At 45.4% G+C, this 14490-nt stretch overlaps 1 protein-coding gene and 1 long non-coding RNA gene across 5 annotated transcripts in view; one reads left to right on the top strand and one right to left on the bottom strand.

Annotated features, from left to right (window-relative positions):
* LOC127590157 (uncharacterized) overlaps nucleotides 1–14490 on the bottom strand; it is a 55138-nt gene that overhangs the window by 1611 nt on the left and 39037 nt on the right. Inside the window, exon 2 of the long non-coding RNA XR_007959555.1 lies at nucleotides 818–899. This is a non-coding gene — a long non-coding RNA (uncharacterized LOC127590157). The remainder of the gene's footprint in view (nucleotides 1–817; nucleotides 900–14490) is intronic.
* Nucleotides 1–14490, top strand: part of LOC127589228 (BAH and coiled-coil domain-containing protein 1) — a 62180-nt gene that overhangs the window by 31641 nt on the left and 16049 nt on the right. For all 4 annotated transcript variants that reach the window (XM_052048291.1, XM_052048290.1, XM_052048289.1 and 1 more), the window contains exons 3-5: nucleotides 3687–3869; nucleotides 11632–11757; nucleotides 11950–14268. In XM_052048291.1, the coding sequence (XP_051904251.1) occupies nucleotides 3687–3869; nucleotides 11632–11757; nucleotides 11950–14268 (2628 nt within the window). The remainder of the gene's footprint in view (nucleotides 1–3686; nucleotides 3870–11631; nucleotides 11758–11949; nucleotides 14269–14490) is intronic.

Below are 14490 nucleotides of genomic sequence, written 5' to 3'. Positions count from 1 at the left end.
TCCGGTATTGAGAAAAGGGCGATTTTTTTACATCAAGTACTGCTCTTCCACTAATGTCTCCTTGCTTGACATCCAGACACTCCCTTTACTATGTTTTCTCTCTTGTCATCCTTGCAGAGACACCTTTCTCTATTGCTGTGCACAAAAAGACCTCGCTGTCACTCCCGATGTCTCTGTAACCCCCTTCTTTCTCTCCGGGGCGACGCTGTTAATAATGCAAGAGGATTAGCTGATTTATGTGCGCCGCAGGCACTGAGGAGGCCTGGCTTGGGTACCTAGAGGGGAAATAAGCAGAAAACGGGGCAGGGTAGTGTATATACGGTGGATAGCGGCGTCGTACGGCAGTTGTGGGTGTCTGAATGATGCGAGATGGATGCGTGCCTGGCAACCATGCTGGCAATAATCCATCCCCTCCACTGTCCTCGACCCCCACCCCAGCCGTCTTCTTTGGAGCTGTGACAGGGCTTTACCGCAGGCACTCGGGTGATTTGAGGTGGCACCGGAGATGGAGGCGATAAGGTGGGGGGTACAAACCAGAAAGGCGATGACATTGTAGCGTGTCAGCAGGCTGCCACACAATGCCTCCCGTCACCTCGACACCTATTCCAGCTCGGCTGAATACCGCAAAAGCAATCATGAAAAAGAGTCGCCCCTTTTGTGCAGCGTGTTCAAGACAGAATTCATCCAGGTGTGGTTTGTACAAAACGGCGCCAAGTCTCTGCGCCAATATTTCACCTTGGATGAATGAGCAAATGGTCGATCTAAGAATGGAGTGAAGTGAGGTTTCACACAAGAGTGTCCAAATCTTACCTCGGACTTCACAATGGACGCTGGTCTTTCATCCGATTCCTGGATGCCATCTCCGTGTTAAAGCACAATCGCCTTTCCTTTACTGTGTTCTGTGTAGAAAGGAGAAGAAAAAAATCTCTTTGTAAAACACACTCGTGGAAAGGGATTTGCAACATGGAATTTCTCCCGTCCTTGCCAGGAAACAAAATCAAGAGTGCTCCATAAATACATGAATTTAAAAGCCATTACTATAATTTCCGATAGATTATTGAATTGCTCCCCGAGGGCAAATAATGCTCTCTTTTCAATGCAATTTAATAGAAATTTGAATTGACATTCAGATTTGTGTGCGTCCTTTACATGGAAATGAGATGCAGAAAATTGTGGATTCGTGCAACGCCGTCGACTTGAGTTCCACTATGATTTACACAAAGCATTTCCAGCGCCATGTGGCAGACAAACGTGTGCATGACTGGCGTTTTCATACATAAGCATGCCACTTCGCGGTCGCGCGACTCTGGTGGGAGGTCGTGAGCAAATAAAGGAAAAGCAATTTAAGCACTGGTTAATGAGCGCGTTTTGCCCAGCAATGCATAATAGACAAGCCCCACAGTATCGTTCATGTTCCTGCATTGTTACAATTGGTCAATTACTCATCGCAGTCTTGTTAAACACGCAGTTCCAGGCAGCCAGGGATGGATTTTTTTTTTCTTTCTTGCTGGAATCATCATGGTGTAGAACAAGGCCTAATGTGATGCTAAGCGTCAGAAACGTGAGGAACTGGGAGACAAGAATCATTTCTCACCAGTGGAACAAGCGGTAATGCAATTGTAAAGCAGAAGCTGCACGGTAGAACGTATTAGAGTGCGACGCAGCACACTCCTGATGAGGCCCTTTGATGTTTTTGTTTTGGTGCCCACTGGATTTGCATTGCACTTCATAAAAATAAGCATTGGGCCAATTTTTTTTGGCCCATTTTTTAAAAATATGAATAGTAGTTTTACTTTGGATGGTTGTATTATAGCTTTAATCCATGTAATATACTGTATTTTTTTAAGGCAAAAAACAAAAATTCTATAGTTCTCAATATTGATACGAACACTGATATCAAATACATTGTGAGAATATTTTTCAGCCATTATCGCAGAGACGTATTTTCCGACTTCATGGTGTCATGCTTTACATTCGACAGGTGCCAGCCAATCGCAGGGCACACAGAGACGAACAACCATTCGCGCTCACACTCACACTTGGGGACAATTTAGAGTGTTCAATCAGCGTGCCATGCATGTTTTTTGGAATGTGGGTGGAAACCGGCATACCCGGAGAAAACCCACACAGCCACACAGGAGAACATGCAAACTCCACACAGGAAGGCCGGAGCCGGGATCGAACACACAACCTCTGCACTGTGAGGTCAACGCGCTAAACACTGAACCCCCCAACCCGACCCCCATATATATAGGTGTGTTTTTCAAAGTCAAGTCTTTCCCCCGTCATGTCATCTTTTTCAGTGATGTTGCTTTTATTTTTTCCCCCACTAATAAGTTAAAAGCACATAATGATATAAACAATATCAAATTGTATTCTTAGCAAAACTTAGAGCCACTAATGTGGCTCCATCGAATGTTTTTGTTTGTTTGGGGGATTTTGTTGGGGGGGGGGCACAGAGAAAAATGCTTGGAGTTATGTTGGTGACACAAATTAAGGACGCACATCTGTTGCCTTTTCATTCATTTCTGTCCAGTTTCGTTGATGTTATGGCAATAGATGTATTTTAGTGCATTTGGATCCCTTCGTGGAACCAAATGTCTTTTTTGGGAACTGCTTCGTTAAGGCCTAGTCGATTTTAGGATGACATAACTTGGGCTCGGAGAGATTGGAATGCTTCTTACATACCACCACAGGTGTATTTCTGCGTATTGAGATGGGACCAAGAAAGAACGTCTAAATTTAACTCAGGAGGGGTGGGGGGGGGGGGGGGGGGGGATTGTTGGATCCCCGCTGCGAAATCAGAAGATGAGATAAGTGGGAAAAGAGACTTGAGATATAATAGAGGGACTGAGAGAATGTGTGTGTGTGTGTCACACTGGGGAGCAGAGGCGAAAGTGTGTGAGAGCAAGAGGGAGCGAGCCTGGAAAAGTGTGTGCTCAGCTGTGAGATGAGACCTCTGTGTGCCCACGGGGAGCGGTGGAGTGAGGGGAGAGAGGTCCGCGACTCTTGTGTCAGAGCGCATGAGAGTGTTACGCTCTCATAACACACACACACACACGCACGCACGCATTGTTGTGCGTTCATTCACCCCTTACCCGGGGCAGTGTTGAAATGTGCCATGCTTAATTATTACATAGTGGAAGTCAGGCAGCCTCTGAATCTACATGGAGCGTTTTTTGTTTTTTTTTGGTGTGAATTTCCGAATAAATCGTCTCCTTACAGTACATTCAGGTCACCGTCTGGCACTACAGTATTCTCCTGCCTGGCCATAGTTTGCTATTTTCTAAAAAAATAAAATAAAAAAAAACATTTTTCAAACGCTTATGGAGCCAAAAGCCTGTGTCGATAAGAAATGGCCTCAAGGCAGTATGTTTCCTCTCTCATACGAGGCACATTATTCGCAATACATGCGAGTGGCCAATCCAAGGCCTCGTCAGAATCTGGCTTTCGTATTTTCATTCGTCTCCATTCACCTGAGGTCACCATTCCTCAGATTGTCCCGTAGTATTACTCTGATTCATTTCTTCCGGTTTGTACTTGTCAAAAATAGTCTATGTTCTATATTTATTTGTTGTTGGTATATTTACACTTGATTAAGATTCCAAATATTTCGGCGGCAGGTGTTTCTTTCTCCTCACGCCAATTGACAACATATCAAAGACTGTTTTGTCTCCTCCATACAGGCAGTGGATTGATGGGAAATTCCTCCGCCTCCTTCATGGGGACCTTTCTGGCCAGCAGTCTAGGCTCACCCCCTTCCCACCCGTCTCACCATTCCCGGCCGCCCTCCTCGCCTTCCTCTCCCTCCTTCCGGGGCGGACCCCATTCCAGCGCATCGCAAATCTGGTTCTCCCATTCGCATGAAGGTATCTTATAAATACACGTGCGGAAAAGAAACATATCCCACAAATCACAATCCTACTGCGTGCCATTGTTCTTTATTTTTAGGCTAGGTTTGCTTTTTTTGTTTTTTGTTTTTCTTTTAAAACCAAGCAGATCTTAAAATCGGGCTGGGACCACAATGTTGAGGCCGGAACGCTTGTGTCACAGTTTCTGGCCAGGGGACACAAGAGTCAAAAGTTCAGCCAAGGAATCTTGTGGTACTCGCAGCGCGTCAGCCGCAACGCCTCTGGAGCAGCACTCGTAAATTTGGGCCAGTAAAAAGATTTGATTGGTGTCCCTCCCAATGCTCAGCATCAAAAAGACAAGACCGGGGTGCACACGTCGCACGTGCAAAGTCGGGCAAATGAAAACACATGCTTTCTGTGTAACCTCGCTCAAATGTTCCGGGAATTCAAATGTTTCAATCGAGTGGGATCTTTAAATCCTTAAAGGTCGAATGAAACGGTTTGTCGATTTGAAGCAACATTTTAATAGCCGTTCAACTGTGGAATAAATGAAAACTGCTTCCTCCCACATTCCAAAAACATGCATGTCCCAGAAGACGTCGCATTCATAAAGCAGTTTTTCGTCCTTAATATTAGTTGATTAAAATGTGTTTACAGTTGTGTTGTTTTCATTAGTATTGCTTTTATTTGTTTTCATTAGTATTTATTTTATTTTTTAACTGGACAAAATAATGGATATAGCACGATGTAATTTATTAATGTAATAAAGAAATGACATTTAAAAACGAGTCAGATATCAGATACATTTTAAAATAATTTTGTAATAAAAGTAATTAAAGAATACACAAAAACAATTGTGTATAAAATAAAGAAAAAGGAACCAACGGCATTTAATAATTCAGTCCAAAATTATTCAATACTTAAAATACTGACAATGGATTAATTATTCAACAAAGATCTAAGATAAGATAAAATAGCCTTTATTTGTCCCACAATGGGGAAATTTACAGTCTACAACAGCAAGATTGTGGGTAGAAGAAGAAAGAAGAAAAAACAAACAAAATCTATTGATAACATATCCATTTTAACCCCCCACCCTTCCTTTTTTTTTACTTCATTAACATATGACTCATCTCTCACCCTTGAGCAGAAAAACGTGGCAATGCGTTCTCTTATTTGTCCATAGGTGCCCTAATGAGGACAAGCGCCACCCAAAAAAAAAAAAAATGGAAGGAAATAAGTGGTTTCAACATTCTTCTCCAAACGTATAGAGTTGCGGTCTGTAGCAACAGTTACAAATAGTGAACAGTGTGTGCACCGTGAACTACAAACGTGCCGAGCAAAGGTTTACCGTTTGAGCCTGGGAGGCAAGTCTCTTCACATCAAGCCTGAAAACAGACTTTGGGGTGTGCATTCCGTTCTTCCGTCCTTTTAAATGTTTATGTTGTGTTTTTTAAGCCAGATATCAAATACTCGTACCCTACTGTGATGTGACTTTAGAGGTTGACATTGTTTCAACCTTATTTGGCTTTCAAATCTGTTGGTTCTGCTCTATTTCTATTGCCTTCCAGTGATAGTCGACAAATCTGTTGTTGATTATGTGATCATGGAGCAACTGACTTGCGCAGAGGCTGTGAGTTTGTAGTATTTCACTCATCTTACTTTTAATTATATTTAATTACTCTGAAGTGGGGAGAAGCGACCGCTGATCAGTGGCAACCCACAAAAGCGATGTGTATGTTCGATATAATCGCAGTGTGCTTAACACAATCCTTATAATAGCTTTTACTGGAATTTATGCCAGAAGTTGGTTGACTCCATGCAACACAGATGTGAAGCAGTTCTCAGAAACCGCTCATCCATCCATTTTCTCGAACACTCATCCTCATTCGGGTTGCGGGTGAGGCTGCTCGAGCCTGTCCTAGCTGACTTTGGGCGAGAGGGATGGTTCGGGTTGGGCGATATAAATCGTATTACTTCACCGTGGGCGTATATATGGCGATACAAACATAAGTGTACAAATTACACTAACACAAATAACATTTCTGATGTTAAATATTCACTGTACAAAATAATAATAGACTTTCGGACCATAAAGGCTTCTCCTGACTGATGTATGCAGTAAAGTCCTGGTTCATTTATCAGAGAATTTGTGGAGCTGTTGTATTATTTTATTTCTAAACTCTCTGATGTAACTTCTGTTGAACTTGTTCTGATAGTTCGCGACTCTTCGTTTCATATTAGCTTAGCGTTTAGCAGGGCCACTCCATCTTCCCCCGTTTTCTCTTCTTGCTCGGGGTCTCTCAAAATCAGCTACTCTTGGTCCTCCTGGTACTTGTGAGAAAGTGTGTCTTACTCGCAATTGAAGCCAGGATTAGCGAGAGAGAGAAAAGCAATTCTGCACCGTGGAAGAACAGGGTTTAGCCACACTAGATAGTCAGTTAGCAAGTTAGCTTAGCGTTTCCCCGGTAGTTCCCGAGCAGCTGGGGAAGCAGGGAGGATGGCTGACTGTTTTGACAGAGACGCGTGTATGTCAGGCGCGCACATTCACACAATTTAGAATCTTGAATGAACCCAACACGGATGCCAGAGAAATCTGGATTACCGGATGCATACCAATACAAACTTGGAGAGAACAGGCTAACTCCATAACATGCTAACCGTGAGCCCCCTGTGCTGCCATTTTAGGAAAGTGCAACACTTCCATAAATATTGGCTCACCGACTCACAGGAAAGCAAAATCTTCAAGCATCTTTGTATGTTATTCAAGATATATTTGAATTTAGTGTTAAAGAAAGAATCACTTTCCCTATGCACGTATGAAAATACAGGCCGTTATAAGGATTTTAACATTAAAAAAAAAATACACTGCCTTCCTAAACACAAGTGTTATGTGTATTGAGTGTTTCTTTCCACTGTTTGATGGTACAAGATATTTGATTCCTATGGAAAAGTAGACCAATATTAATAAGAGTGATGATGATGATAATGCCAAGACTAATAAAAGTAATGGAGGTGATTACGGGCAGGATTATTACTCGGTAGGCAATGGAAGCCATTATCTGTATTGCAGTTTAATAGCATATAACGCACTAAGTGTATGATTGAATCCAGACTGTTCATCAGCCGCATTCAGCTGCTCCCCCCTCAAGATAATTGCATATTGTCTTTTGGCGTGTTTTGCATAAAAAGCAAGTCATCAAAACGAACGGAACAATTACCGCACAAATGCGGCTCCTCTCTAAGGGCATCGGCAAGACCCCCCGCCGTCAAACCACTGGCGTGGGTGTAACTTTAACATATTCCTGCATACACGCGAGTGCAAGCATACTTCCTCGAATTAAGAGTAAAAGAAAAATATCTCCGGTTTGATCATCTCTACAGCCGATTAAAAAAATGGAGATGTATAGGATTTCATTAGGTGCAGATGTGCATGAGAAAACCGTTTTGGACCACTTCTGTTTTTCAGTGGATTTATTGACTGCTTATTAAAAACAGTAACGTCAGAATGGCGTTAGGGTGGCACCCCCGCTGAGCCACAGAGAAATAAAAGTTATACGATATGGAATATTTGTGAGTTGTAATGATGGAATGCACCCAGGACGCATAAAAGATGACAAAATTATAAATACATCTGCACGTGGGTTGCTTAGGCCGGCATAAAAATCGCCAACCAGACATCGAGTCGCTGTTGAATTTGGGCCAATTTGTGATTAAAGACGGAACCCGGACGGACAGACGTCTTTAAAGACGGAATCTTTTTTCGTCGCGATTCCTGATACAGTACGCGGCGCCGATCATAAGTTGGCTGGCAGCGATTCGCAGCCGATAAAATGCGCATGTGGACTGTGACATCAACTGCTTTGTTGTGGTTGTGAAGTACATAAAATGAAGAAATGATTGAACAGTTCGACATACTCTGTACCGTGGAGTCACCTTAGAATGATTGAAAAACGACAAGTGCCTCATCCATAAAAGGTGTGTTCGTGTTCAGCAAAGTTACACGCTTAATCATCAAGGTTAAGATTTCATGTCTATCTCCTTACACATCCATTTTCTGTGGTGCTTGTCCTCATCAGGGTCACGTATGAGCTGGAATCTATCACAGCTAACTTTGGGGGGAAGGGGGGGGGGGTACTCCCCGGGCTGTTCGTCAGCCAATCACAAGCACTCGTATTTAGCTCACTGTAAAAGAGCTTGCTATATTAATCAAATAAAGCCACAGCGATGACAAATATGGGAACAATTATGGCGCAGCGAGCAAAATAAATCATTTCAATTTACTGCCTGAATTAGTTTCACATTCAGTCCATTCGGATCTGATAGTCTTTTTGTTTGCCACAAGTTTCTTTTTCCCCTCCCTTCAGTACGGAAAACGCTGAAAGGGCTGATGTCATGATTTATTCACCGCGTTTTCCATCCTAATCCGAGCGTGGAAGCCGTTTTGCTTTGTTTTCGTTCTTTTGCTCTTTAAAGTCCAAATGTAAATGAGGTGTCTCGAAGAAACGCGGCGGGCGAGTGTGGCACAGAAAGCACCACGTGTGCTTTTCAAAGATTCCGTTTGGCAATCGATTCAAAGGCGAAATTCGGGGTTCCTTGCAGGCTTCGGGCCAGCTGGACCGGATCCAAACGACCTCTTCGTTTTTTTTTTGCTAGCAATAATCTGAGCGCCATACCCTTTCGCAGATATGCGCTCCATTGCCTCCACACACCTGTCTAATCCATTTTGGATTACTTTCGTCTTTCTCAGCCTATCTTCAGTTGTCCATCTTTCCCGTCTGTGAGCAGTAGCTTGCTTTCTGCTTTTGTGGGATTAAATGTCAGCGCACCCCCCGTCCTCCCCTCCCCAGTCGCCTCTGTTCCTTTCCTGCCTCTTTAATCCCCCCCTTACCCCACTCTCACGAGTTGGTTTGCATCCCTTCCTTTCAATTAGTCAGACCTGGAGTGATGCACCGCCGTGCTGGCCCTCCCCCACCAAACATTTTGCATCTTTTCTCCTCCCTTTTCTGTGTCTTGACGCTTCTGTCAGTTTTTCTCAATTAGCCGAGCTGACGGGCGACCCGGCACGCTCCTCCTCGCCCCCAATTGTTGCAGCGATGTCCTGAGGCATCCCAGGCGTTGTTAGCGGCACAAGTAAATAGAAACAATTTGGAGAGAATAGTTGAAACTCTTAATTCAAAGGCCCCAGTGGAACAAAATCTCAATGAAATATGCATGAGACAAACTGATTTTCACAATTGCATGACTGCTGAGAATGCTGAAAAAGTTAAAACAATTTCTATTCGTTTCCTAGGGTGTCAAATTATTTTATATTATGAAGCGATTCGAGGTCGACCAGGATCCAAGAGTAGATTGTGTTCAACCTTCATGGTCCCACTGTACATTAACAATCGGCTTTATTGACAGTCAACTTTTACAATCCCACCAAAAAATCAACAATCAGCTTTTATGTTCCACTGTTTATCAGAGTCTATTCAACTGTATGGAAGTCAAATGTTTTTAACATTGTTTATAAACGTACTTCCATTGACTGACTGCACATTAATTGCGATAGTTTGACATTGAACTGGAGGTGTGGAGCACCTTAAGATCACTCGTACGGCCTGTATCTGAAAAAGTTCAAACTGGTCGAGCTACCACTGTCTATAAAGCTAGCTTGAAGCTGAATTTCTGAATGGAAACTACCAAAATGAAACCGTAAACAGTTATCATTTTTTCTTGTTGGCTGACTTTGATGCAACAAACAAATTTGTGCTATTTTTTAAGGCTGGACAATGATCAAGGCCTTCATTTGTAAAAAACAAATGGAAAGTTAAAGCAAGCAAGGACAAACACGTGGCCCTAATTTTCCTCTGTATTTGGCTGTCGTTCCCCGTGCCCTTCTTCGTCCTGGTCATTTGGTTTCTCTCAAGCCACCAAGCTGTGAGAAATACCTTTGGAACGTCTGGAGATCCCCTCCCTGGGCTCTGTTAGTTCTGCCTCTTGCTCTGCCCGTTGAAAACGATGGCGCGCTTAGCGAAATCCCCTCTGTGGCTCCTGACTTGTTTATTGTGGAGGGAGAGAAAGACAGCGAAGCTGCTGTGCAGTCAGCAGACAGCGCTAACACCCTTCTTGCGTCGCCTGCAGCAAGAGCAGCAGCAGCAGGAGCATCTTCCCTTGCCCTGGTCAGATTAATGGCTGAATGAGCGACGCCGTGCCCGGCATACCCCCCCCCCCCACCCTCCTCCCCACACACTTGCCGCCCCAGTGGAGGGCATGCTGAAATTGAGCAGGCTGGCATTATCGGGCACAGCCAGACCACGCTGTGAAAAGGGATTACGCCATCAATCGTCACACTCAATCGTCACACTCACTCTCCCCAAAGAAGAAAGAAAGAAAAAAACTGCAAAAAGCCCCTCTCCCAGCTTGGATAAAGACTCGCCAAACAGCTCTCTCTGCATTTCTCTCTTCAACAAAAGGATTCCCCCTCCTTCCTCTGTAGATGAACTGGCATAAATTTATATGCTTATTAATCATGACAACGAAGAAAGAGACAAATGGGGATGAGGAGGTGTGGGGGGGGGGAAGACTAAGAGTGATGGAAAAAATAAAGAGGTGAAAGAAAGTGAGGCTACAGTGTGCAATTATCACCCTTGCGCCCTCTGTGGAAAGCATCCCCTCCTGTGTTATTGTAGGCCCGTTTGCCCTCTCTGCGCATTTCATTAATTAGGATGGGAGGTCACAGGGGCTGCTTGGAGATGAGGTCATTTAGCCCACGACGCCACTTCTCCCTTTTCAAAGCCACCACGAGCACCTTCCCCATTGTTCCAAGAGCTAAAAGTGAGACATCTAACACTGCAGAAGGTTGGGGCGGGGGGGGGGGGGGGGGGGGGGGTGTTGAAGAAAGCATGCCGCCGCACACACACAAAGCCGAGTGTACTGCATCTGCGCTTTCCAGGATCAGGCCGCACACTTGCCAACACAAATACATCTGTCTTTCATTTAGCTTGTAACAACCATGTTTCCCCTCCCTGTTCACCCGAGTCTTCCTCATACTCCCGCTCCTTCCATCGTCCATCTACCTGTGCATTGCGTTTTAAGATCAACAAAGTCGTAGGGAATACAAGAACAGATTTTTGACAGACTATGGCAGGTCACCATTTATGAAGATTTTCCAGTCATCAAGTTCTTGGTAATTCCCAAACCTTAAACCATAGGTAACTAAACTTCCCCTTGATTGTTGAAGATCAGGTTGGTCACAAGAGACTTCTTTGTTCTGAAGTATCTGGTGAATGGTTGTTTTTAATCAACCAGTACTGGCCCAGTGGAAATTCCAAACTGAAGAACCCATTTGGATTTAAAAAGGGAACAGTCTTAAAGTCCAGTTGCCTTTGATTGAACTTTAGTAGATTCAAGTCTCTCAAGGGCACAGCAATACAAGCATCACATTGATATTATACAGGATCCGAAAGCTGATACAGCTCAGGATGGGGGCAAACAGAATGTGAATCAGATGGAGAAAGGTGTCATGGACATTCTTGGGAGAATGAAAGACAAATAGCCATATGTTGAAGAAATATCACAATCCTCAAGCGTGAGCTTTTTGCGTATCGTCTGCAATCTAAATTCAAGCGGGAAAGGCAAACATGGTAGGCAAGAGCCACTACTTATTTGCGTATGAACACCACCAGCTGCATGGGACCTGGAGGATTATGTCGAGTTTGTGCGGATAACTGCATTATGGTGCTCAGTGCCCTGTCTTATCTGCTATCTACACTCCTTGCCGTGCTATCTATTTCAGCCGCTGCAGGGTATCCCAGATTCTCAGGGAGTCTGGCACACACTTTTCTTCCTATGAGCCACTTGGATCACCATGCCAACGGCGGAGTTCTCTATGGTCAACACCGTTTCTATGACACTCAAAAAGGTGAGGCGCAGATGATTAGGATTTAATCACGCAGACATAATAAGTAAACTGAATCTACAGTACATTGTACCGCATCTGACATTGGTATTTATAAAGGAATGCCCAGGGACATGTTCGGTGATACGAATCATGTAATTCCATGAAATCTCTTTCTTATTTGACTTGTCTTTGCCATCTTGCTCTCGGTCACAGAGAATTTCTACATTCGAGGTCTACCATCACAGCCACCTCTCATCTCAGCTAATCACAGTCTGCCACCGATGTCCAGGGCAGGCTCGGGACTCTCCCAGGGGCCTTGCAGCAGAGAAAGAGATCCAGGTGGCGGCGCGAGTCTGCTTAAGAGTCTTAAAGAGGGAACTGTGGAGAGGGGGGTGGGACCTGTCAAAGACAAGGAGAGGTCGAATAGCAAACAGGAGGCAAAGGAAAGACAGCAACAGCAACACCAACAGCAGCAGCAGCAGCAGCAGCCACAGCCACAGCAACACAGCCACCAGTCTGCCCTGCCCACACACCACCATCACCACCATTCCCACGCCCATCAGCAGCACCCGCACTATCCCCAACATCCGCTGCCTCTGGAGGAGGTCAACAGCCGGGCCCTGGAGAGGCATAAGGCGTCACTCCCAATGGAATACAGCAAGGACCCACAAATTATGGGCAAGCCGTTGAGCGCTTGCTTGCACAATGGCAAGATGCAAAATGGAGAGACTGGAAATGTAGCTGGACCAAAAACGTCCATTTCCAGCTGTGGAGGGGAGGGCACACCCTTGGGAACTATTGGAGGTGGAGGGAACAGTCATGGCAGACATATGAGCTCGAGTGGGAATAGCCGCTGCACCAAAGAAGGAATAAGTGGGGAGATGCGGATTAGTGAACAACCTTCAGACTGCCTAGAAAGGGGCCAGGCACCACTCCACCACTCTTTGTCTTACCCTGTACCGCCTCCCTTACAATTGGGTTCGACTGGAGGGGTGCATTCACATCCACACCCGCACACTCACCCACATACACATGCACACCCAGGAGGCTTCCACTGCCTTCAGCTTCACCCGAGTCACCCGCACCATCCACATCCTTCCCACCATGCTCACCACCACCCGGAATTTTTCTGTCCACCCCCTCCTGCCGCACTAGGTAACCCTGCCTCACATGACAGGGGGCAAGCAAATACAGGGCGGGAACCTAAAGTCACAGGGCCTACCTTTGTGCCATCTGTGGCAGATGCAGGGGAGAAACATGGTGGGACATTCCAACTTGGGAACACCGATTGCCAGATTGTAGGCAGTGGAGGCGGAAATAGCAAGGACAAAAACATGGACAAAAATGCAGGTGGCGGACACCACAGTAGTTGGCATAGAAAGCAACAGCAACAACAGCAGCAACAACAACAGCAACAGCATGCATACAGAAAGACAGAGAAGGCTCCAGACTGGATGCAGTCTCACCATCACCATCTCCAAGCCTCTCAGCTTCCTCCACCTATTCAACAACAAACACAGCAACAACCTCCGCAACCCCAGAAGCAGCACCAGGTTGGACGTTCACGCAGTGTTGAGTGTGTAAACAGTGCCGTTGACATGGAAATGTTCAGATCCTCATTGCCCCAGGGACCCAAGACTGGACACCCTGTCCCGCATTCTGTCAACACTTCACCTTACAGAGACTGTTCCCATCCAGGACCGCCACCAAATTCCTCTCCACTTGGAAACAAAAACATGAGTCAGCATAACGCTTCTGGTGGCAGCTGCTCCTTACAAAGAGATGGCCAAAAAGTAGCCAGGATTCGCCACCAGCAGCATGGACGACCTGGCCCAGATGCTCCAACTTCGGGGGACCTCAACCAAGGGATGGTTCAGGAGATGAAACGAAAAATGGACATGTCAGCTTACGGTTACGGCAGCAACAGCGGGCAGCAGCACCACCAGCAGCCCACTGTGCCACAATGGTCCATGAGACCCACTCACCACATGCAACACAATGAGGAGGAACAGAGAAAGTCCTACATGGAGTTAGGAAGCAGTACTATGCAACATTCACAGCAACAGCAGCAGAGAATGAATCAACCTCCTCAGCCAACCCCTGCACCTCCAGTCAGTCAGCAACAGCAGCAGCCACAGCAACAACCTGAGCCCCAAGGCTCAACTCGGGGAGAGAGCAGTGCCATGAAAAGCTTACTTAAGTATAGCAACCAGCAACAACCGCAGCTCCTCTCTCAGAAAACCCCCTTTGGCGGTCTTGGAAGTCTGAAATCAGGGCCTGCTGGGGGAAGCTGTGCCCTTCAGATTAACAAACAGACTCTACCATCAAGGAAGGGCCCAGTCAATGACAATGAGCGTCCTGATTACAGCGGACGACATCGGGATATCGGGGAAGCTGGCCACGGAGAAGGCGAGGTGCGGCAACCGCCGGTTGGAATTGCAGTAGCTGTGGCAAGACAAAGGGAACCTTCGTGTCGTTCATCAGACGGTCATTCCAGCAGCAGACATGGCAGGGTGCATCCCACCGTAAAAGGTACTGTCAAACGTCAACTCCTTAATTATTAGAACTGCATTTTTAAAAAATTCAGTTCCACTCCACTTACTCTGCATTAGTCCGCTCCATTAGTACCTTTAAGTTGGAATAGGTTTCATGATTTTATGAGGTTTGTAAACGATTTTCTCCCATTGAGGTGGTGGACTAAAACAACTTGATTCAGACATTTGTCTTCCAAACAGCTCATATAGAATCCACAGT

This window comes from Hippocampus zosterae, chromosome 17 (assembly GCF_025434085.1).
Source record: "Hippocampus zosterae strain Florida chromosome 17, ASM2543408v3, whole genome shotgun sequence".
Lineage (NCBI taxonomy): Eukaryota > Metazoa > Chordata > Actinopteri > Syngnathiformes > Syngnathidae > Hippocampus > Hippocampus zosterae.
The sequence above is the reverse complement of the archived record's forward strand: the minus strand, read 5'-3'. Positions and strand labels throughout refer to the sequence as shown.